The sequence below is a fragment of the Etheostoma cragini genome, chromosome 12, assembly GCF_013103735.1.
Source record: "Etheostoma cragini isolate CJK2018 chromosome 12, CSU_Ecrag_1.0, whole genome shotgun sequence".
Taxonomy (NCBI): Eukaryota; Metazoa; Chordata; class Actinopteri; order Perciformes; family Percidae; genus Etheostoma; species Etheostoma cragini.
Genome location: NC_048418.1, coordinates 6,316,202 through 6,341,410, shown reverse-complemented (window position 1 = coordinate 6,341,410; position 25,209 = coordinate 6,316,202). Strand labels below are relative to the sequence as shown.

Below are 25,209 nucleotides of genomic sequence, written 5' to 3'. Positions count from 1 at the left end.
AGAATGATTTTGTTTTGGCTTTCAGGGTACACTTGGATACTGGGATGCTGTGTAAAGCGTGGCCGGCTTCCTACAAAAGCTCTTTTGATACTACCCTGCATTTGGAGTCCACTAGTCTCTGCTCAGTTTTTTTTTGCCAAATAGCTTGCTCATCCGCTTCCATTATGTAGTTTTGCAGTCATTACTTGCTAATAAATCACGTCCAGAGCAATGAATTGGCCCGTTGGAGGAAAAGGATTATAATAAGATAAGTAAATGACAGAATAAGGCATACAACAAACCTTTTTTTTTTTTTTTTTAATTACCTTCTCCATTTCTTCCCCTCTTCCTTCCCCCCCCCATTAGGTGTGGTTACTCTGTCCCAGGCGTTGTGTTCAAGTGACGACTACTCCAATTCTCTGCTGCATCTGGACCTCAGCAAAAACCCTGGGGTTCTGTCTGGAGAGGATGCCACGGTGAGGGACACACCGGGATTTTTGTGATTTTATTTTATTTTATTTTTTTTTACTAAGTATGTTTCCATTGTCAGTATAAATGCCAAAAAGTTGAGAGAAGAAAGAGTTCACAAAAGGTTTTACAATGGCTGAGGTACAAAATGTGATGTATTGTAACAACTGAATGCTCAAATGAATCCATGAACCAAGCAGAAATACTATATAGAAATACTAATATATATTTCCGTGGTTTTTCACTGTTAGAGATGTGATTGGCGCTCTCCTGCAATAGTTAAATGGCACCTGACCGGAGAATTTGCAACACCAGCTGTTTTTCTCGATTAACTCACTCCTAATTTTTCCCCACAACGGTAGTCCATAGAAACATTCTGATGGAAACCTGATTACTGGTTGACAACATTTAATAGCGTGAATTTGATGTGGCAACAGAAACAGACCCTTTTACTGTCAAGGTCATCTAAATGAATTACAAATAGGAAATGCCTGGTTGCCCAAAGTAGTGACTCCATTCTTCTTTGCAAAACTGCTCAAGCTGTGCCAGGTTGCACAGGGATTGGGAGTGAACAACATGTTCAAATCTAGCCACAAATTCTGGATTAGATTGAGATGTGGACTGAGCCACTCCAGGACATTAACGTTGTTGTTTTTACCCGTGCAGCTTTGGCTTTGTGCCTGTTTTTGCTGAAAATCAAAGTAACAAGTTTTTTTAACAGACTACATCAGGTTTTTTATCCAGAATACCTCTGTATTTTTTGCATTTATTTTCCCCTCGCATGCCTTCCTGGGTCTACAGCAGAGAAATACCGTCAAAGCATGAAGCTGCCACCACCATGCTTCACACTGGGGATGCTACAGCATGTTTATGATGAGATGATGGTCTCATCAGACCACAGAGTTTGCCATTCTACCATAAAGCTGTGACAAGTGAAGCACGTGGCCAACTGTTGCTGTCTGCACTGTCTCTCCAATCTGAGCCTCTGAAGCTTGGAGGGCCCTGAGAATTTGATTGATTGAATTCTGAAATTTGTTCTATGACACCTTTTATTGACAAAGTAAATTTTGGATTGCTTATCGAAACCCATCACACCAAGCTTAACAGGTATAGTCAAGATGAGACTAGTCACGCTTTGCCAAACCTTCTTCCACAATGCTGCGAAAGAGGGTCTAGCTAGTCCACACAGCATTCTGGGATGGGAGAATAACGAGCTGTGGTTTATTGGCCTTTCTTTAAACCAATCACAATCGCCTTGGGTGGTGCTAAGCGCCGAGTGGAGCCACGGTGCCTTTGCAAAAATAGCCTCAGGAAGGAACTTGTCCTGCAAGGACCCCCTCGAAAACGAGATGCTGCATCTCAAGGGGTTACTCAAGACATTTCCAACAACAACAGAAAACTCAGATTGGACAGATAGTCTAGCTATCTGTTCAGATTTACCCTGCAGAGATCTGAGGAGCAGTTAACCATAGTCCTCATAAATTCACCAGAATTTAAAATTCCAACACAAAGAAAGCGAAAGCAAATGGATATCCGGCCAAAAAGACTGAAATCTGGCGGAATTTCCGGCAGCAAGGGAACATTCCTGGAAAGGGAATGTCGTGAATATAGACTAAGATAACACTGAACTAGCACCAGCCAGTATTTTCAAAACCCCCATAGTTCAACAATGTGTTCGAGAGAGAGCCGTTTTCACTTTGACATCAAAGTTTTGTTTTTTTGTTAAACAAAATCTACTTTAAATCAGTGTGATAATACAATAAAACATGATAACATCCAAAGGTAGTGAATACGTTTTATAAGCACCATATATTTCTGTATACATATAAGAAAATTCTTTGTATGTGAAAACCAACTTGGCAATCAATCTGTTTCTGATTGGGATTCGTGATTCTTCATTCACTGAAAGACACTGTTGTTCTTCCTGTGTAGAACCTGTACCTGTTCCTGGCCCAGCCCAACTGCCTGGTCCACTTGGACCTGTCAGGGACAGACTGCACCGTGGACTCGGTTTGTACTTAATCTCTCTGTTACAGTCACTATCCACTCATCACTGTCCGATCTCATCTCTAGGATGGGATTCAGGCCAGGAAACAGAAGGGGGTAGCGCCCTGAATACGAATCGCCCACCACACAAAAACAATGTTACCTCTGTAGACTGAGTCTTTCTTAGAGCTCCTCTGTGCATAATAATGCTTTGAGAGATGGTGAAAGCTCTTACAATGCATTACAATGGAGTTGTATAGCCTCTTATGAATTATACAAACGATACATTGAGTGAATAGCATACAGGCGCATTGGTTTCATGCGTTTGTTCACATCTTTGTCTCTTCAGTGAGACGACTTTGTCTGTGTTGTTACTGTGTCTAAATTTAGCATGTCTGCCAGTGTGACAAAAATGGTGTCTTGCCGCATTAGCAGATACGCTAACAGCTCAAAGGATGACAGAGCTTTCTCTCTGAAAGCGTCCAGTGACGATGCTTGAATGTGTCTGCCCCTGCTGGTTATTGCTGAAATGGCAGTTACATGCCTCAGTGGAAAAAAGTGTAAAGTTCCAATTGTACTCAGGTTTTTTTTAGGGTCTGTGTTGCTTTTGGAAGATGGAAGACGAGAGGTCACAGTCATTGTTTATGTCCCGTCGCTGCTGCTTTGTCAGTGCTGTACTGCTGCTGACAGGATGACGGTCAGTAGGGACATGCAAGGTTGGGTAAAACAGACATAAATTTTCAATTTTTTTGTGTTTTGTGCTGCTGGGAGATAAGAAGTCAGCTGAAGATCTACTCTGAGCTCTGCTGTTGCTCAGTGTCACATCAGCATGGCGGGTGGTGTCTAAACTCCACACTCACTATATTGCCATGATGCCTCGTCACATAACGCATCGAACATTTTAGCTGGTCTACTTTTTTGCTGCTCTGCAACTTTTACGCCATCTTTTTCACATACTGAAAGTATCTTAAAAAAAAGGAAGAACATTTGCAAGTACTCGAGCACAGTTTTGAGGTACTTGACATACATACATTTTAAAGGGATATGTTATGCTTTTTACTCTAGCACATTTATCTAACAGCTGTAGTTACTTATTTTTGAGATCCTTTCATACAAAACGTATAATCAGCTTTTAAAACAAGATGAATCGTTTAGTAAAAACAAATCTCCTTCTGATGAAGTAATTTTAGTCTGGAATCGGGTCAAAGTTTTAGCTAACTATTGCTATCTATACTAGCCTCAGTGACAAATACATTGCATATCCTGTTTGTGCTTCATAACAATACATTGCATATCCTGTTTGTGCTTCATAACAAAAGCCACCCTGTGATTTGCCAGGTACTGTGAACTAGCAGCAGTAGGAGATCTTCAGTTTGAGCTCTGATATAGCTTTCCCACAGTGAACAGTAAAACAGTAATCAATAAGATAAAATTACAAACAGGAATGATTACATGCATGCATTGTTTCCTGTGATTCCCTTTCATGTGTGAGGGAGAAATTGCGTTCACCGACACTTACAATGTAAACTAGCATTAAAATGGTAATTATCGAAGGTAAGTATATTGAATTCCTATTTTTGTTTTTAATGCAGATCATAAATAGTTCAACAAACTAGGTTCCGTTTCAAGACAATTTTAAGGATTAAAACTTCAAACTGCCCAATACTTTATAAAGTAGATAAAAACATCTCCACATCAACTAACTTCAACAAAAATGCAGCTCACACATTAATCAAAAGTGATAATGCTACATATATGTGTACAATGCACTGAGCCATTCTGTATAATAATAATAGTACTTAATAATAGTACTTTTACTTTTAAGTACATTTGGTGATACTACTTCTTTACTTTCATATATTAAGTGTTCATATTATGCTTTTTGGCTTTTTCCCTTTGATTTATTGTGTTATATATCTTTTTGTGTACACATTATACATTTACAAAGTGAAAAAGTGCAAAGTCCACCCCAAAGGGACTAACCATCTCAGACAGAAACCACTGTTCATGAACTGCTTCAAACAGCCTGTAGTCCAGCCTTTACGTCCGTGATCAACGCTCGCCCTTTGTAACACAAGTTATATTGCTAGCTGCTAGCTTGGCACGCCCTCATATTCTGCAACTTACTAGCTAGTAGCACTTACTGCGCATGTATGACTCCCAACAAAGATGGAATAGAAATGAGATGCATGACTCTGTAGCTAAAACAGAGAGCTCAACACACACAGGGTGAAAAGAGGAGCTGCAGCAATGTACAACAAAAATATGGTATTTTCTGAAAATGAAACCACATAAACCTGTTCTGGTACAACATCTAAATGCACCTGAAAATTAGCATAATATGAGCACTTTGAGGTTAAATGCAGAGCTTTTATAATGGATTTCTTTAAGTTATTGTATTTCTACCTTTACTTAGTAAAGGATCACAATAGTTCTCATACTTCCACCACTGGTTTTTCTTTACCACAATGCCTTGCACTTTACTGCAGGTGTTTTAAACCCCAGGAGCAGGCAGCTTGTAAAAGGGAATAGTCCACACTGTGAAACTAATGCTCCTCCCTCCCCGTAAATGTGGGCCATGAATTTTGTATTGAATTATGTGCATGAATGGAAGTTATAGCATCTGTTCTGCTTTATTTGCAAGTTCTCAAACTTTTTCTCCCCCTATATCTCTTTAAAACTCCCCTTGAGACTAAGAGAGTACCCTCTGCCATCACTGTTTCATGTCCTGTTTTGCTAATTGTCATTTATCCTTTGGAGAGGAAGTGTCTGAGAGAGAATTTGTCTTCTTTAGTGTTAGCCTGTTGGATTGAATTATTAATAAGTTCCTGTTTTAATCTAGGTTGATGTACCAACGACTGTCGATTAGTCAGTTTGCGTGATGGATCACGCTGCCACGGAAAATGGATTTGTCCGATAGTTTAACCTCTCGCAAGCGATGAGATGCTCCTAAAAAGTCTCGCAAGAAATTGGATTTTGATGCCGATCATATTTGCCTAGAGCTTTCTCCTGTCAGACAAACACACATATATCATTTTTATTTCAACATTAATTTGGTCTCAGATTCCTGTATATTTGTTTTTGTACTTTCAAGAGCCCTGTAGTATGAACGTGAGCCATATCTTCACAAGATATGAGACCTTGATTTGACATGCACTTTGATGGATGGTAGATGAATGGCTGTATTGCTGCATGATTTCACACTGATCATATGAGCAGAGAAACTTTAGGTGACACAGCATATTTCATTTCCTACACACGTTTTCAGTGGCTTTTTTCCATATTTAATGTTAAACTTTATACTATGGATATTCAGTCTTACAAATTAAAGAATGTAAGTAATCAATTTTTTTTACTGGTATGGTTTCAACTTGATTCTGATTTAGTGCAATACAGTTACTCTTCTTGTAGCCCATTTTGCCCTGCTATTGGGAATTCCTAGACTTCCCCTGACTAAATTTCCCACCATTAGGGCTTAAAGATACCAAGCTTTTTCCTTCTCAGAATTTGTTGTATTTTTGACTTTCATTTCATCATTTTCCATTAAGGGTATAGCTTAATTTTATAAGTGCAACAATGAAGCATTCCAACTATGGCATGGCTCAATAAGGGGCGTGCGTGTGGTCAAATAAACTGTAAAACATACCATATGGCCTAAAAAGGATCATATGAATCCTAAAACATATTGGAAAGACTGATTTGTCCTGATTTCTCCCGATTTGACCAGCAGTAACATCTAATTTGTTCTGGTACATTTTCCCCCCGCATCCATCTGTAGAGTCAGACTTCTTTGTAATTCTATTATTTAATGCCATCTATTACACTAGCGTGATACATTTAGGGACATTTTTACTGACGAGGCTTTTGCCAAGAAAGAGTTACAGCTGCATCATTTGTTTAAGTGTGTTCAAATTGTATTTGCGTCAGTTTTAATCTGTGCTTTAATAATTTGTGGAGTGTCCAAAAGCCAATATAACCATTATATAACCCACTCACATTCCCTGTGGGGAACATAATACAACCCATTTATCTCACTGTGTCTCTGTTTCTTTTCCAGTTGTTTGGGGCCTTGCTGCGAGGCTGCTGCGCTGACCTCTCCTACCTGAACCTCTCCAAGAACTCCTTCTCTCACAGGTGGGCGTTAACCTTGAGTGTAAATCCATATTAAGTGCCCATATCTTTTTCTGGTGTTTGGAGTGAGATGCGATTTCTGAATGTCCTCTGCCTTCAGTCTCCGAGTGAGCTGTGTGGTTTTCTACGTAACTAGCCGAGACGAGGTTGCTAACTGTAGCACATGCTTGCGCTAGCATGCTAGCTTGTTCTCAATGGCAAAACACTGCTACAAAACACACTAGTTCCTCATAATCTACAAAAGAACTACTTCCATGTCCCTGTTCTGCAGGTATTCCACAAATGTGCCCTTGTTTAGAAGAAGTCTCCCAGCTAATCCTGCCTTGTACTGACCAAAGTTGGAGAAAGAGTTATCTAGCTGATGGGATCCTCACGTGTCTACTGCGCATGCGTAACTCCCAACAAAGATAGTAAAGAAGTGAGATGTCTCACTCTGTAGCTTAAACAGAGACCTAAACAGACAGGGTGAAAACAGTATCTGCAGCAATGTGCGGTACAACAAAAATATGGTGTTTTCTGAAATGAAGCCTTGTAAACCTATTCTGGTACATCCTCAAATTACAATTATGAACCATCAAAATGAGCATAATATGGGCGCTTTAAGACATCCTTTTTTTTTTTTTATATAAGAAGACAAAAACACATTTGTTTTCCTATTCTGACTCAGCCAAACCACTCTGGAGGAATTCCAGTCAGAGGCACAGAGTAGAGCTAGCGTCATCATTTATTTCCTGCTGTAGATTAGTGTTTAGCCCTGGACCTCACTGATGGAATTAGCGTGCACGCTCGGCTCGCCCCCTAATGGGTTCTGGCTCATTGCATGTGTATGTACAGTATATGTGCGTGTGTGTGCAGAATGTGTTCCTGTTTGTCTTTAATTTATAAACAATGTCTGTTTGCTAAGTTTTCCATCTGTCAAACTCTTGTTTGGATGCCCTGAGATTATTATTTTTTGCATGCTACAAAATGTGTGGATGTACATGCGCGTATGTGTTTACGTATCTAGTAGGCAGAAGCGTCTCTGGCTCTCAACATGTCGTGTCCTCCAGGAGCCCAGGGGCTTCCCTGCTCAGCATATTACATTACAGAATAACTGTGGAAGAAGTTGGTGAAAAATGAGACTAATTGTAGACTAGAATTATTGTTCCAATCCCCGGGCTCCAATGCCTGCTATTTCTCTCTCTCTCTCTCTCTCTCTCTCTCTCTCTCTCTCTCTCTCTCTCTCTCTCTCTCTCTCTCTCAGGCTCCACATCTTGTTCTCTTTTTCACCTTTCCTCCTTCATTCTTTATTTTTATGAATTATTGCTCATTCTGGAGCTCTTTGATCACAAAAGATTGAATTTCTTTTACTGGAGAAATTTGCGCTCCATCCATCTTTTCTGTTTAAGTTTTATCTTTCCCTTTCCATGGCTGTTTTCACCTCTCTTATCCATCTCTTCTTGCTTACTGCCTTCTTCTCTCTATCATCCTCTTTACTTACATTCTCTCCCCTTTTTCCTTCCTTCTCATTCACCCTTCTCCTCTTTGTCTCTCCTTATCATTCCTCCTCCCTCTCCACATCCTCCAACTTACTCTCATCCCCTTCCCCATTCTTCTCACATCTTCCCACTCGTCCCCTCCCTCTTCTGCTTACCTCTGCCTCCCTCTTTTCATATTTTATTCCACCTCTTGCCGGTCATGGGTCTTCTGGTATTAAATGCTCGCTGGCTCTAGTGCTGCCAGTCAGACGGCTGCGGTGTTGCGGTCACAACATGAAGCCACAAAGCTGACCCAGCTGATAAGAACCGCCCGGCTGCCGCTCATGAATATGGAACAGACTGTTTCAGACCCCTCTTACACACACACACACACACACACACACACACACACACACACACACACACACACACACACACACACACACACACACACACACACACACACAGATGTGGTGCTTTTGTGAAACATTTAGCAGTCCATGTTAGATACAGTTAGACACGTCTACACGTGTGGTAACAAGTTGCTGATACAGCTCCCTGGAGAGTGTTTTGTGAGAGAGACAGTGACACCGTATCATTCTCTATCAGCGGAGTCCTGACAGGCTGTATGCTAATCATTACAAATGGGTCAAAGTAGAGCTGGTGTTCCACACGCTGGGAGGTTATCACAATAGCAATGACAGGGGCTTGTAATGTGGCTTCCTGGTTTTCTCTCACTACTGTTACACTATCTTCATCATGGTCTTTTTCTTCATGCCTCCCACCATTGCTCTCTCCCTTATACGCATTGTTTTTCCCTTCGTAACTTTATCTCACATTTTCTTTTATTTCTTTCCTCTCCCTACAAACAAGTTTTATTTTTCAACCAAGGTACATGGTTTTATCTGTGTGTGTGTGGTAAATGTCAAAGCATAATGAAAGACATGTGACTCGGTCAACCATACATTTGCCTACATTACTAGAAAAATCTACATATACTGTAGCTCAAAGAATATGAAAATGTTTGTTGCGTGCCTGTGTGCGTGGCTTAGAATTAACACCCGCCAAAAGTAATTGCAGCTGGTGTCATTGTCGTGTTAACTGCCAAGTCCTAAATGGAACTCTGATCTTTAACAGTGCAATTACAGCAGTCAGTGTTAACCACTCCGTCATGTGCACAAAGGAATTACACTTGCAGTGCAATATGCACAAAGGAATTTGGTGAAGCAGAATAGAAATTGGTGGGTTGCCGTAATTATTCATTAAATTCTCAGCCAGTCACATTACTGCTCTCATACCAATTACACAGCTGTGGCAAACACATGGACACATAACAAAGTGGGCTCAGTAATCCGAGAGAGGAGTGCAGAGCAGATTTTCTGTTATGATGTCCTAGAGGTTCAGACACAATACAAATATGCTGCCAAAGGCAGGTGACATGTTGTTTTCAGACTGAATTTTTATCAGTGGCAATATTAAGTCAGGTTAGCTTGATATATTGTTAATGTTTAATTTATTTTGAAAGAAAACCTTAAGTTAACTAATTTTGTAGACGCTTAATAAATTAAAATTAAAAAAATGGTCAATGTGCAGTGGAAGCCTTCAAAATGTATGTTTTGTTGAGTCATGCTGTTTTATATGGGAGTAGGTAAAAGCAGTTTAAGTATCAGTTGAAGAGACAGTTAATTGTTAGGACTTCACGTGTCAGTTGATTTTATCAGAGGAAGTTGAAAAGTAACCTTAAAAAGTGAGTTGATGTAGTTGGGCTGAAATTATTCCAGGTTTCAGTCAAATTTGAAGTGGTTGTGAAATTGTTGAAATGTCAGTTAAAATAAAATTGGAGGGAGTTGAAGTATCAGTTCAAGAGGAAGGACTTAAAGTGGAACTGCACCCATTTTTAAAATTGATATATGTTATACCGATGTTCTAAGACAGTCCAAAACTATTTGTAAACCTAAACAACTCTCTCCCAAGTCCAACTACATAAAGTCAATTTTGTGATTTAATCAATTATAAAGTGTGGAACTGCTTCATAGACAAGGTTTTGGGAAAGGTGTTATAAGTGACACTGAGACCACCCAGGGGAATGTTTTGGGTGTATAGGTACATTTTCTGTTTCACAACTGAGAACACTATAATAGAATATACAGTAGCTCATTTGGGTATAAAAAAAAGAAAGCAAGCAGTATCCCTTTCATTGTCTGTGAAGCAGCTCCAGACTCCGTATTTGATGACATCACAAGGTGGAGACTTACGACTCTGAATTCGGGCTTTGAGAGAGCGTAGCTCATGTTCTGAAATATTGACTGAACTTTTCTCAGCCATGTAAATAGCAATCTGATTCTTAATTTAGGTTGTGTTCCAAGGCAAATGCCTTGTTAATATGATATATTATTGAGTATATAAGCAAAGTATAAAACGCTATAACATTTGATTTCATAGGACATTGTTGTTTACAGTTTAAAGTTCAGCTACAATTTTGTGAATTAGACAGTTGGCACTCAACAAGCTTAAACAGGGCAACTTTTAAACATGTTTTTAGCCTCTAAACATGTTTAGAATGTCATTAAAATGTTATTAAATTGAATACCTACGTGCAGTGATTCCTTCTGAATGAACACAGTGACTCAGACTGCAGTAGGTGTGAAAGAAATTTATGAAAGTTGTGCTAATTCAGCTGTGTTTACTCACAGGGATCTGTCTAAAATATGTTTACTTTATTGTTTGAATTTTTGGCCATGTTTAACATGAAAATCTAACATTTTAACATTGTAGATATGATCGAAAACACCTGAAAGCATACTATGCGACTTATAACATTTTCAGAGTGAACATATGGTAAAACATTATACCTGCCAGAAATCACTATTTTCAATTGTCATCTTGAGAGTCTTACCATGCTGACGATGGCATACAGCTCACAGCACTGGTATCTGAATAAACATGGCTGTTTATCTGTATTGCTCCATTACTCTATGATGTGTGGCTTTATTTTGAAGGAGAATGATTTTACTCAAACATCTGGTGGTAATTGCATCTGTAGCGGGAAAAAAAACATGTTGCATGTGTTCACAGACATTCTGACATGCCCTGGCAGGGAACACACAGCTGTAGTTAATAACGTTAGTGACGGCAATCCATTTATGGAACTGATTGACTCATTAACAAAATTTGTCTTGTCTGTGCTTTTCCTGCTATGATGAGTCAAAATGTCTGCCATTAAAAAGATTTACATGGAATGTCATGAAGTAATTATCTGAAAATTGAAGCGGTTCTCTCTCTTTTTCGCTGTTCTGAAATTTTCTGATGAGAGCGACTTTTGCATTGTAGTTTATCATTAACTGAAATGACAAGTCATATTAAACAATAAATCCTCCTCCCCCCTCCCCTTCTCTTCCTCGCCTCTCATCCCTTTTACCCACTGTCTCCAGACCCCCTCCTCATCCTCCCCTGTGGTAAATTATTTGGTAACAGTGGGGGCTGAAATGGCAGAGTGCTGCTTTGACAAGTTCTAAACACAACAACAACAGAACCGAACCAGTGTCCCGCATCTACCCTGTGACTGTAGAGAATCGTCCCCTTGTGTATAACTGTATGACTCAGAAGGATGTTGAACTTACACACAGACGTGTTCTCTGTCCGTCCTCTGTTGACAGGCTAATGTACAGTATATGCCAAGCAGATGGTTGGCTAATTGGCCAATGTTACCTTTTAACTGGTGGCAGTAATTAATGCCAACTCCATCTATTCAGTGTCTGGTTGATATAATAACGACCTAAATGTCACAGCTAGCATCTGTCTACTTTAGCCTTCTTTCTCTCTCCCTCCTGCTGTTCCATTCCCTCTCTGTCTGTCTCCGTTTGTCTGCTGCGAAATTTCTGTCACTTTTATCTGTCAGCATATTAACTATGTCTGTCCTCCGCTGTCATGTCTCTCAATTATTCTCTTATCTGCTCTAGTCATGTGGTCACCTCCTTTCATTTTCTGTCTTACTTCCCGATTGTGGTCCATCTTTAATGCTCCCTCTCTGTCCTGGTCTTCCCTCCCACTCCTACACAAACTAAAGTATTTTTGTTTGTTTTCTTTCCAGGAAAGCGAGAGATTCTTTGCCAACTTTCCGCCAGTTCTTCAGCTCTGCATTCAGCCTGACCCATGTCAGCCTGGCCTCTGTGAAAGTCCCTCCTGATTCACTTAGGTGAGTTGCCATCGCATGCAAGGATGTAAAGGGGCCTTCAGGCATCCTTAAGCATGTGCAAGATTCAAATCACTTGTATGGTCTGAACCGCAAACAGATCTTTGATCTATATCTTACTGTAACCTCATTCATTTTGACTCCTTTTGCATTTGGCATTATTTATATGTATCTGATAAGATCATAATTCCATTCAGCAAAAGAAAAAGATTAACATTCCTATGAAAATGCACCCAAAACTATCTAAAAGATATTTTCCCCCAACCTATCTTGGAGGTGATATCAGATGCATATGGCCACGCTACTTAGAAAATCCATCTCTTGGCGATCTAAATAAATTGCAAAAAAATGGAAAATAAACAAATCAATCCAACAAGCACTATAAAACTAATTTTCAAAAATGCACTGTCAACATACTTGCAATGTTTTAAAGACTGGTTTTATCAGAGGAAGTAACTTGTATGAAGTCAACGCTGCATTTTTACAAGTGTGTGAATTATTGGCAAACCGCAATTGCTTGTGTCATATATTTTATTGAAATGATTCCAATAAGTAGCACACAGTGAGGTGTGCGGAGTTGCTTCTCAAATGCCTTAAATGAAAGTCTGGGGGGGGGGGGGGGGGGGGGGGGGGGGAAGTTGGGTTGGATATGAAGAACTAATTGATAGTCTGTACGCAGTGAGGCAGATCCTACTAGATACTATGAAATACCTAATTGGAATATTATGACATTGTTATACAGGTTTTGAAATGATTAAACAAAACAATATCTTATTTAACAAAGACAATTTGTCTCCCAGCATTTCTATCAGGAATTTCACATTCAGAAGAAATAAATAAAAAACCATAAAATAATCCAATTAATAAATACTGTCAATGAGCCAATATGGATTATTTTGAATATTGAGCAGTGTTTCTTCTCAGATTAGTCAAGCAGCTGAATGCGCACAGAAATATTGAGACTACTGGTGAATTTAAACCGAGCTGAAATAAAAAAAAAATATTTTTTATTTCAATTTCTTTTTTTAGGCAAGTCATTAAGAACGTCTTCTTATTTGCAATGGCTGCCTGACAAGTGGCAAAGCCACTTAGGGGAATGGAAGGAGGGCTTCCCTTCCCCTAGGGAAGGAGGAAATAAAATCCATTAGACATACATAATGTTTAGCTATGAAGAAGGGTCATTATATAAGTCGCATATATGACAAGTCACGTAGTCCATTATGTCTGCCCACCTCTTTTAAGTGCAACAGACATTTATGTTGTTGACAATGTTTAGTCAAACTTGACTCCTAAGAGTGGTAAAAGATTGATATCACTCAGCCCACTCAAGCTAAAAATGTGTCCACTCGTGCTGCTGTAAGGTGCTTTAGTTTAAGCACTGTCTAAATTACACACAGCAAGGATCACTGCTGAAGGCCTTTTTATGATTTATATCCAACCTTTAGCAAACTGCTAAAGAGGAGCCTCTTACACTTTTTTCAATTTTTATTGTGTCAGGCTTGAACACTAAAATAGCTCATACCATATGGAGTGTAGTTTGTATCCAAACCATCAATGAGATTTAATCATCAAGGCTCACATTAGGTTTCAACTGCCTTTCCAGGACAGGGGAGGCATTTTTATTATTTTGGTAGACTGGCCTTCAATCAGAGGACACAGATTGAAGCCCCCGTCTTGGCTGGTGTCCACCATGCTGACGTGTCTTTGTGCAGGACTCTGTATCCTCACCAGCTTCAGGAGATCTGTAGCTAAACCAGCTCAGAGAGCGGCCAAAAAATAAAGCCTGTTTCCCCAATGAGAATAAATGGCCTTTTGCTATGTTACAGTTTCTCTGTGAGGTGTGTAGCTTGCTGTTAGTTTCTCATAGCCAAAACACACAATCAATAGCAGAGTAAACAAAGCAAAGTGCCAACAATTGAGGTGATTGTGTGCTGCAATGATGGATCTCGGCCAAAAAAAATGGAAGGATGGTACTTCCAACTTGGCACCCCTCCTCCTTACCTATTCATGGTGCATAACTCTTAAATGTGTATTCGTTGCACAAGAACAACCTCCAGCAGAGCCTTGATGTGCAAATGCATTTTTTTTTTATCCAGCCGGGCTTGTGTGTGTATGTGTGTGCAGGTGCAACAATTGGCCACTTCTCCTGAATAAAAATAAGGTGGTTTTCGGTGGGGAGTTAGTTAGCTATGAATTTTACTTTTTAAGCTATGTCTCTTTAAATCCTTTAAGATGGCTAAAAAACTTTTAGGTGTGCTGAGGAAAATGTGGGGCATTGTCGGATGATCTGTCCAGGTTGTTAGAGGGAGGAAAAGAAGCCGTTGGATTTATTTATTTTTGTGGGACTGATCCATGTTCTTTTTCATTTTGGTCTTGCCTCTGTCCATTAATTGCCTGTTGTTTCTCTCCCATTTCTTCTTATCTTCCTATTATTCATCTCTCCGTCTGTCTCTCTCTTTCTCTCTCTGCATTTGCATTTTCCTTTTCTGTCTTATCTTTTTCCCATCCTACCCTGCCTGTGTTTTCCTTCAGGGCTCTGTTCTTAGGTCTGTCCAATAACCCTCATATCACTGATTTACACCTGGACATCAGCAGCTGTGAGGTATGCTCTGTTAGTCTAGGCTGGGCTGTAGGTATATTCACTCATCTTCCTCACAGATTGACCCTCGTGGCTATCCTATCAAGTCTCACTGCTCGCTGTCTTCTTCCCACAGTTGAGGTCAGCAGGTGCTGGGGTGATTCAGGAGCTGTTTCCTCGAGTTTCATGTGTTGGAACTTTAGACATCTCTGATAATGGTGAGAGACACGCTTACGCACACCTACTTGCAGACTTACAGTACATGGTCTTTTGCATATTTTCAAACAAAGGAATGTGTAGTTTTTTTATTTATACAGACCTTAGTGGTCCCTAATACCGTATTTGAAGGCTGGGGGTGGGGCCATGACCAACTGCCACTTCACTTGTTTGAAAGCATGATGTCTCTCTCTCATGGGTGGGTCAAATGCTCTGGAACGCAGAGAAAGGGGACACCTATACATCTATCGCCATTTCTAGCCACGGAGGACCATAGGCAGGCTAGGGGAACTCATGTTAAAGGTCTACTATGTAATATATTTACTGTAATAGATTCAAAAATGACCCATTGCATCATCAGATATTAGGGAAACATGCAAAGTTCAAATACTATCTTTTCTGACAACAATGCTAATGCCAGTGTTTTCACCTTCTGTAATTTTCCATTCTGTGACGGAATGGATGACAATGATTTGTGTTTTGGCTTTTGTGATGTTAATAACTGCCCAGTTCGACAGCCAGGCCGGGTTGCCAGATACACCTGTAGAAACGTAAAGCCAGAGCGCTACAGCTGTAATGTTAGCACAGCCATGAAAGCAGCAAACAAACGACGAACGGGATCACGGAGATAGATTCTAACCGACCTAAAGAAAAAAGGCATGTTTCTAACAATTGACCAGAGATGTAACAAACCCGGGTAAATATTAGAGATGTATTTGAAAAATTGAGACAGTTAAGAGCCCAAAAGGACGCCGAGTTGGATAATTTCCTCCTGAACAGGTAAGCATTAGCTTCAGGTTCATTTATCATGGCAACTAGGGACAGGGATGTTATGTAATTTCAACATTTGGGTGCTCACATTATATTATTATATAATAAATAATAGATTTTATATCTATAGTACCTGAGTTGTTCACATACTCTCAAAAAGCAGTGTGATAAGCAATTGTTGCCGTAATTTTAGAAACAAACTGTATTTAATTTGGGTGGAAAAGGATGGTGAGGTTGTGGAAGTTTTAGCGGTTTCTACTGGAATTCTAAGCCGAGGAAGGGTTTCTGTCAAGTGGGAACATAGCGCCGCGCAAGCATGGGCTAGAAATGGCACATACTAAGGAAAGCTCATTGTTAACAGACTTAAGATATGATATTAGGGGACCACTACGGTCTACAAAAAATATCCAAAGACCATGTCATGGGGCCTTTAATTTTAACCAAGGACTGTTTTTATAATTACAATCACTTCCATGAACAAACCAAATGGGATGTTGACTGCCTTAAGTTTTAAACAGCTGTAAACCCCCCCATGTAGGTTTATTTAACCATAGATATTTTGCTCTCTGAATGAGGCATTAAAGTCTTTTTTGCTGAAATATCTTGCCATGGTAACCATTTCCTCTGAGCAACATCATCCATCCTTGAGCTTTTGAAAATGTGAGTAGGTGGGAGTGTGTGTGTGTGTGTGTGGGGGGGGGTAATTAGGAGTATTCTGGAATCTCTGTGGGCACTGACAATTTGTTCCAAAACAGACCATGAGATAAAAAAAACTGAGCTTTGAAAGCAAAAAACGTTAGCACCTGGCCAATTTAATGATGAGTCACTGGTGTGACAGCCCCGAAAGTTGGTGTATAGTAAAAAAAAAAAGTTTTGTGTGTGTGTAGGTTTGGATGCTGACTTGCTGGCTGTCATCCCAGCGTTCTCCAGACACCCCTCCCTCAAACACCTGATGCTGGGGAAGAACTTCAACATCAAGGGCAGGTACGGACCGCACGGGAAACCAGCAGTACAGATGGTTGTGAAGACGAGACTGATGAGGAATGTTTTCTACTTCTCTCTGCCTCCTTAGGGTGCTGGAGGAAATTCTGCAGAAACTGGTTCATTTGGTGCAAGAGGAAGAGTGTGTGAGTTGGATTATGTAACATATTATTGTACACAAATCCTCTGCGGTGTTCCGCACAGATGCACGCCTACACATGCCTCACAGTATTGTAGCCGCACAAACACACACACACACACACACACACACACACACACACACACGCTTGTCACCGCTTAAATTCTCATGTCCTCATTCATGTGCGGTTAAGCACAATCTTCAACCTGCTGCCAGAAACCCAAGGTGCAAACACCGCACGCGAGTCATGTTGTTTGTGGGCTCGGCAAATGATTCATTTGGTCTCAGTGTATTCGCGAGGCTCCCGGGGCTCTCTCCGCTCTCCGCTCTGCAGATCCAGCATGACAAGTAGCTTACTCAATTATTTACAACTGTTGATGGTGATAGCTCACAACGATGGTCTCGCACTGACTACGGTCTGATGCGTGCATGCAAGCACACTAACAGAGGCACAGCTGGGTGTTAGTTTGTAAGTTGAAAGGAAGTACACCAAATTCAAGTTCACATCAAGTATTGTGGACTATGTCCTAATGCAAAAAGTACTGCTCAGAAAGAAAGTTGAGACATTTGTTTTGGAGAAAGTGCAAATGAGCAGTTTATTATCATGTACTTGGTATCTCTAAGCAAAAAGAAACAATAAATAATTTAACTGCATGGGGTTTGAGCTGAAAATTAAGTTTTTAAAGTCTTGATTTTCTTTCAGGTACTACGTATCATTAAAAACATATTTCCCAGATATTTTGAAAATTAAAGCCCCATCTATAATCTACCTGGATTACAAGTATGATTTTGTTGTAGCTGTGTGTGTGTGTGTGTGTGTGTGTGTGTGTGTGTGTGTGTGTGTGTAAATGCAGAGCGAGCGGTTGGAGTGGAGGAAAGTTTAAGTTCATTAGCGAAGAAATCGAATGAAATGGTGAAAGTTAACACTGGTTTTCCATTGCTTTTGTGACGTTGAACGTAAAACCATTTTCACATACACACAATTATTTAGGTTGACAAGGGATATACATGACAAAACCCATATGCCTAAAAACCTCAATTCCTTTAACAGACATTTTTAGTCCCATTTATTTCAACCAACTAACGTTCCTATTTTATACATAATCTTTTTTCCTCAATGCTGTCTCTTCCTTCGTCCTCCAGGCCCTGCAGTCCCTCTCCCTGGCTGATTCGAGGCTTCGCCAGCGGGGCACAGTACTGGTCAACGCCCTGGGCTCTAATACCTGCCTGCGGAAGGTAGACTTAAGCGGCAACCTCCTGGAGGACTCCGGGGCCAAGATGCTAAGCAAAGCTCTGCAGATCAACACAACACTCAGGTATGTGTTTGTGTTTATTTTGAAAACGGTACTCTGATGGGCGCGGAAAAGGGATTTCCTTGCAAATCAGAGCACTCTGTAACAGAGGAAGATAAGAAAACAAAGAGGTGTTAGAGGAAAGAATAGGGTCAGCGGGAAATTAATATGTTAGGTATGGTTCGAAGAGAGGATTCTCTGAGGCTGCTTAGAGGAAGAACAGTGAGTTAAATCCAATGCGTCAAAGATAAGACGGGTAAAAGTGAACCTTGTTGGAGATAAGAAGGTAAGACTAAGGAACAGGAGGGATAGAGAAAAGAATCTGTGAAGGGTGTGTGTGTGTGTGTGTGTGTGTGTGTGTGTTTTGGAGGTGGAGAAATGGAATGAGCAGATGGAAACTCTGAGATAGGCAGAAAGAGTGAGGAAAAGGAGGACAGAAGCAAGGCAGTAGGTAGGATGGAAGCATTTTGCCCGGGAAACGGATATGGACTAGAGAGGAAGAAAGTGACGGGAGATGGAGACCACCTAAGGAGCGAGATTTGGGTTTAGCTGATTATATTTCTAGGGCAGAGCGAGTCAAGGGAAGTGGAGGAGGAGGAGGATGATGGATAAAAGGAAAACAGGGGCTGAAAATGACTGATGTATTAAAAACAGCAGTTAGACAGTGTAGGTGGGGAATCTGCACTGTGTAATAACAGAAGCTTATTGCTTGCATGGCAGTTGTTCACACATTCTTAATGTTGTGATGTGGACTCATTCAAAGCATGTAGCAACAACAACAAAAAAGTCAAATGTCTTCCTGCTGAGATATATTTGTGCAACTGCATGGTCAGATAAGTACAGTAACTGTGATGCTATTGGCCATGTGCATGTGATTGTGTGTGTTTTTAGGAGCATTCAAAAGTGACTCATCTTCTTTATCCTCTCTGTGCCCTGTCTTCCGTTATTTCCTGCTGGCTTGATCCCTCTCAGGAGTGTGATGTGGGATCGCAACAACACCACAGCGACAGGCTTCCAAGATGTGGCGAGAGCGCTGGAGCAGTAAGACGAGCACAACACACCCTTTTGAGGAGGGGAAACACACATACAACGGATCTCACACACACCCATATGAAAGGCAGATAACAGTCTCTGAACAATGTCTACTATTACACAGCGTTTCATCATTTCTCTGACGTGCGTGCCAGTCAAGCTGTCATTTTTTTTCTCTCTCTGTGTGTGTGGATGCGAATTGTGTGTTTAAGTGTGTACAAGCATTTGTGTTGGCGCATATGCGTATTAGGGAATTGGAGACAACTGTTTTTTAAGCGCCCTGGGTGTTTTCTGTTTGTTCTTGTGAACATAACAATTCTTCCAGTTTGTTATTGCAAGAGTAATATTATCTTGTCTTTTTTGCTTTCTTTCATCCTTCTTTTCCTTTTTTCCCTTTCCACTTAATAGCAACTTTACACTTCAGTACATGCCCCTCCCACTCAGTGATGTCACTCAGGCATACCGCGGCGCCCCGGAAAAGACGGACCAAGCCCTGACCAAGGTGAGAGCAGCTTTGTGATTTCTACATGTTGTAAAAAAAAAAAAGCCTGATAAGGTTGACAACTCATGGCTTTGATGAACGAGTGATGATATTGGCTTTCAAATATTATATATTTCATGATATTAATCGCAATTAAATATTTTAATTGTTTGACAGCACTAATATATATTTTTTAATTTTATTTCAGATTTTTTTAACCAATGCGTCTGCGATTCAGTTGTTGGCTATTCAACCTTAATGCATTCTGTAATTTAAAAAAAAGACACACCCCATAGATTATCTGTGAATATTGATGTCCTCCGGTGTTAGTGGCTATTCACGTTGTTGCTCTTTTGGTCAGGGTGGCACCTCGTCTTTTTGTTTGTCGATGTGCTGTTTTTCTAGCTGTGTCATCAGAGACTTAAATATAGCCAATCAAAGCATTTAATTTTAAGCCACAGTAATACCCTATCATTGGCATGATGGTGACATTTACCAACAGCCAGACAGCAAAAGAGAAAGACTGTGTGGAAACAGCAAACGCTAGCTTTTGGGCCGTCATCATTGCAAGGAAAGTAGGCTTTTGTTGCTTGACATTGCTAGACAGGAGAGATGGCTACATATAAAGATCTGTCATTTTAGATACTGAACGGTGTGGTCATTTTCTGTCAGTACCACTGTTAAGGTAATGCTGTTTGTCACCTCGCTCGTAAGCTGCAGTTAACAGATCAAGTCTGTTTACATTCCCGGCGGCTCAGCTGTCAGTCAGTCAAACACAACATTTTTCCTCCCCTTAGACTGGATGCTAAAGGAGCATTTCTGATAGATCTCCAAAAACTTAAAATAAACAATGTATTTTTTATAGCTAGTTCATTATATTTTTACTTTATGTTCATTCTAACATCGGATATGGATCTGCTGTGGTACTCGACTAAGATCGTTTTCTGGTGCTTATCTTAAGTGTGCATAAGTAGTGTGTGAAGCTTTTGTGTGTGTTAGGGTCCTTGTTTGTCTGCACATTGTCTGTGAAGCTCCAAAGTCCTTGAAGAACCCTTGATTCCATCTTTCTTCACATAAGATGATTAAGCAGTGAACAGTTCCACCTGCTGAGTTAAGAAAATAAATCAAAGGCATCCCGTTTATTTCTGGGGATCAGACTTCTCTGCAGTCTCCTTATTACCATGCAAATGGCCTTGTCTCCTGTCTCCTGCACACTGTGCTTTATACACAACTGTCATTGCCACTCCTCTCTCTTTCCCTGTCTGTGTGTGTGTGTGTGTGTGTGTGTGTGTGTGTGTGTGTGTGTGTGTGTGTGTGTGTGTGTGTGTGTGTCTGTCTGTCTGTCAGATCCAGCGAGCTCTGCTTAGGAATAACCAGACTCAGCGTTTCTCTCAGAAACAAGCTCTCAGGCTGCACCAAGGCCTTGTCACCAGCACTGCCGAACAGGTGTGTGTGTGTGTGTTTGTATTTGTGCACATGATGGTGAACAAGTCAAGATTTTTATTTTAGTGTTTATTTTACCGACATGTTTGTTTGATTGTACGTAGGTGATGGAACGTCTGTGTGTGCGGGTACAGCAGCAGGTGTGTGTCCTGAAAGGCTGCGAGGAAGGAGAGGAGGTCCAGACGGCCAGACAAATCCTCAAAGAAGCCAGGGATTCAAGAGCTGTGAGGAGGCCACCACATTATTTTTTGTGTGTTTTAGACATCGAAACTGTACTGACTCATATAATATCAAAGGGTATGAGGTGTGAATTATGTCTAGTCAGACTTTCATTACATGTTTTAACCAGTAGCGGGAAATAACTAAATCACTTTAAATACCTAAATGGGCCATCAGAAATAGTTCTGTATAAAAAAAATGGATTACATAACTGACTACTTATAACAAACTCTCCTACCATCTAACACGTGACTCTACAGTTCCACTTAAAGGTGCTGTAGGTAGGATTGCAAAGATCCAGGATTTAGACAGAAATTTGAAAATGGACAACTTCTCAGTCACTCACACTTTTTTTGCTGAAGCCCGAATCTGTCTCCTAAGCCCTACTTCCTACAAGGGAGAATGAATGTGTGTGCATGAGCAGTGATTGACACACAGTTAGACATACCCCCTGGCCCTGTTTGGTGTATCTGAACTGGGAGCGGTGGATTTTTGAAAAAACGCTGTAGGTGGTGCTTTTTTTTTTTTATTACCTGCTTCATGTACTTCTAATGGAACATAGGGTCAGTTTCAGCAAATATGACATAAAGTGAGTTTTATACCTAGTCTTACCTACTGCACCTTTAACTAAACTGGGCATGTGCTCTCCAACAGCTGAATCTATAAAACGTTTCAACCGGCTATAATGTAATCAAATTTACCACCACCTGTAACTGCTTTTACAATTATACAGTCCTTGCACATTAATAATAATAATAATAATCTATCCATTTAATAAATACAATGATATTACTTTCAGAAAAGGGACAGACTGCTCAATGAGAACATTCCTTTTGATCCTTAAATCACTGATTATAACCTAATCTCTCTCCTCCGTGTGTGTGTGTGTGTGTGTGTGTGTGTGTGTGTGTGTGTCTCAGCTGTATCCCTCCCTGTGTGAATTGGCCCATGTGTTATCAGTGGACGGCCCCGTCAAACAGCGACTGGACACTCTGGCTGGAGAACTGGCTAAGGCTGCGGACAAAGAGCTGCAGGTACGTTGGTGGTGGAACTGTGGCCATAATCACAGACAACAGCCATTTCTGATAAAATCCATATTTTAAACTGGTGGAGGTCTGAAATAGTTGCATTTAAATTGCCCATTAACAGTGTGTGACTGTGTGTGTGTGGCACAGGTATGCTGACTTCAAAAGAAATTAAGCATTTCAATTCAAAGGGAAAGAACAGTTTAACATTTCTCTAGTTCTGTTTCTATTGGGATTCAGTAGCACAGCGCAGTGGAATAATAAAAAAGCAGCACACCACGCAGGGGGACTGTTGGATACTTTCTATTGAATTTTGACTAACTTAAGCATAATTTAAATTTCTGTTTGTGCTTTCCAATTTTACTGTGTACTAGGCTACATTTGTAATTTGCAATGGTCAAAGTTAAATTCAGTCACGCACAAATTTCAAACTTTGGTTTGAACTTGTAACGTAAGATCGGGAAGAGGTTGAACAGTTCATATAAATTGTTAGTAGTTACTGCATGGATGAATGGTTGAATTGCAGCACAGAAAAAAAAATGCTGTATGAAAGTCTAAGGGAGCAGCAAAATGCCTTGAAAACAGACGTGTGTACAAATATTTCTGTTATGAATGTGTAGTAATGCAAGTCTTGGTTCAACTGGGTCCAGGTGGTGTCGGACTCTATGGTGTCCCTGTGCCGCGAGCTTTGTCCATTGTCCTGCTTAGCCGCCGAGAGACTCACCCCGCCTCTCTCATCCATCTCCGAACAAGTTTCGATCCCTCGCTCCGCCATCCGCAACGCCCTCATGGAGAGAGCGGCTGAGGATATCAACAGAGCCTTGGAGTAAGATGGAGAGCTGTTGAAAACAGTTCAAAGTCAAGCCAAGAACCTTGGCTAAGATACGGATTTAATTGTTATTCCCTTCTATGTTTTCCTTTGCTCTTCTCATTTCAGGGAGGTGAAGTTGTCTGTGGTCTCCTATCTGACCAACTCCATAGTGGATCAGATTCTACAAGAGCTGTACAACACCCATAAAACCCTGGTACTGGTAATACCGCTTTTCTGCATGAATTCTTTGTAGAAATGTAGAACAAAATGTTTACGTATTCAAAGCTGTAATCTCTATCGTCACAGTAAAGATGATTTAGGATCCATTTCATCAGATTAACTGATACATTCATATTATTTATTTTACCACACTTTACTATTAAATTATATCAATAGCAAAACATACCGGATCAGGGCTCAACGCTAACTTTTTAAAGTGGTTGCCAGCTTGGCCACCAGGCATCATCTTTTGATTGCGGAAATTGACAATAGGGGTGTGCAAAAAATTGAATTACATTCGTATCAGGATTCAAGCTCTACAGATTCAAAATCAATCCATATTTTTTGGTTTTGTAATGGTGTGTGTACTATCACATGGGAAAAGTAACTACATGTACATACTGTAAATTGTTTTCTAAATTGCAAATCTTTTTTTAAGTGTAAATCGAATCTTGAGCCTACGGTAAACGCGTGTGTGGAAAGCAGTTCGCACAACAGCTGAAATGTTGTGTTGCACACGGACATAGTGTTTAAACTTTACGGAGACTCTGTAGATATTTCAGCTTTAAATTCTGTTTTAAAGGAATAGTTCAACACTTTGGCAAATACAGTTATTGGCTTCTTTGTGCGCGTTAGATGAGAAGGTTGATAATACTCTCATGTCTAATTAGGTATGTAGCTGGAGACAGTAACTTAGCATACATACTTGAAGCAGAGAGAAACCGCTAGCCTGGCTCTGTTTTCAAAGGTTTCAAAAATCAGCCTACCAGCACGTGCAAAGCTCAGTAAATGACAAAACCAGTTTTTAAATGTTTAAAAAGGATTGAAGTTGCTGTCTTATGGTGGAGTGGGGAGTGCCAGACTATTTTTTGTGGGAAGTAACGACTTTCTGGAGTAGATGACATTCAATTTCCCAAAATGTCAAATTATTTTACCTTTAAGTTTCTCAACATAAATCTGCAATCTCAAAGTCATTTTTTGGAAGAAAAAAAGATTAAGCCTGTGGAAACTGAAACCAACTCAAAGAATGACACCCATACATTGATCCAAGCTCCATCCCCGGAAGTAGGTTACAAGTGATAAACAGGATGCAGACACACTTCATGCTTCACACTTCTCATTGGTTGGATTGTTTCCACACATTGAAAAAGGCTATCCCTGGTCTGAGTGTAATATATTTCCTTGCTGCTCACCAAAAGCAACAATTTATTTCCATTGCTTCTAGATGAATAATAATCCATGAGTAACCTTCTGCCACTTCACCCACAACAAACACACTCATTCGTTTAATTTTATGAGTCAGTATTTGTTTTTAGTAAGATGTGTCATGAATTCATCTTTTTAAAGCATGATGTCTGCTGTGAAAAACGTCAATACCTACAGATTATAGTCAAAGTTAATACAACAAAATTATAACATTTACTTTAAGACTTACTTCCATCAGTTAAACAATAGTAGTGTGATGTGAGGTGCAGAAGCATTCAATTCATTCAGAAGAATTCAAGTCTGTGTCTTAAATGTTTGCATTATAAATCTATAACGCTGTCAAAACGATTGCAGTGAAGTAGGCATTTTGAACTGCTGTGTCTTTACCATGTCAGGTTGAAGGGTTATGAGTATAAGCATATTGCAATCAGAAAAAAAGCAACAACTGGATTCAAGTCCATTAAGGAAATGATTAGACCTGCAGGATCTCCTCTCTCAATAAAATTGAATTGTTTAAAATGAAGCCAGTGGAAAAGGATGCAAAAATACATTCTGTTTTGCATTCCATTCACTGCCTCTACCC

General features: G+C 40.1%; 1 protein-coding gene and 1 long non-coding RNA gene across 7 annotated transcripts in view; one reads left to right on the top strand and one right to left on the bottom strand.

The window, feature by feature from the left end:
• The window catches only part of carmil3 (capping protein regulator and myosin 1 linker 3), a 96,609-nt gene that overhangs the window by 36,907 nt on the left and 34,493 nt on the right, over positions 1-25,209 (top strand). For 5 of the 6 annotated variants that reach the window (XR_004658647.1, XM_034886748.1, XM_034886753.1 and 2 more), the window contains exons 15-30: positions 346-455; positions 2,380-2,457; positions 6,491-6,567; positions 12,112-12,216; positions 14,746-14,815; positions 14,928-15,009; positions 16,666-16,762; positions 16,851-16,905; positions 18,042-18,214; positions 19,163-19,231; positions 19,631-19,724; positions 21,051-21,149; positions 21,251-21,370; positions 22,286-22,399; positions 23,041-23,216; positions 23,328-23,421. Coding sequence is in view for 5 of the 6 variants with exons in the window: in XM_034886748.1 (XP_034742639.1) it covers positions 346-455; positions 2,380-2,457; positions 6,491-6,567; positions 12,112-12,216; positions 14,746-14,815; positions 14,928-15,009; positions 16,666-16,762; positions 16,851-16,905; positions 18,042-18,214; positions 19,163-19,231; positions 19,631-19,724; positions 21,051-21,149; positions 21,251-21,370; positions 22,286-22,399; positions 23,041-23,216; positions 23,328-23,421 (1,613 nt within the window). In the remaining variant the exon portion in view is untranslated. The remainder of the gene's footprint in view (positions 1-345; positions 456-2,379; positions 2,458-6,490; positions 6,568-12,111; positions 12,217-14,745; positions 14,816-14,927; positions 15,010-16,665; positions 16,763-16,850; positions 16,906-18,041; positions 18,215-19,162; positions 19,232-19,630; positions 19,725-21,050; positions 21,150-21,250; positions 21,371-22,285; positions 22,400-23,040; positions 23,217-23,327; positions 23,422-25,209) is intronic. The other variant, XM_034886749.1, reaches the window with a different exon arrangement.
• LOC117953600 lies at positions 14,603-23,966 on the bottom strand. Its single transcript, XR_004658648.1, has 3 exons — positions 23,883-23,966; positions 19,099-19,102; positions 14,603-14,616 (listed from the first exon to the last, which is right to left on the bottom strand). It is a non-coding gene; the product is annotated as an uncharacterized LOC117953600 (long non-coding RNA).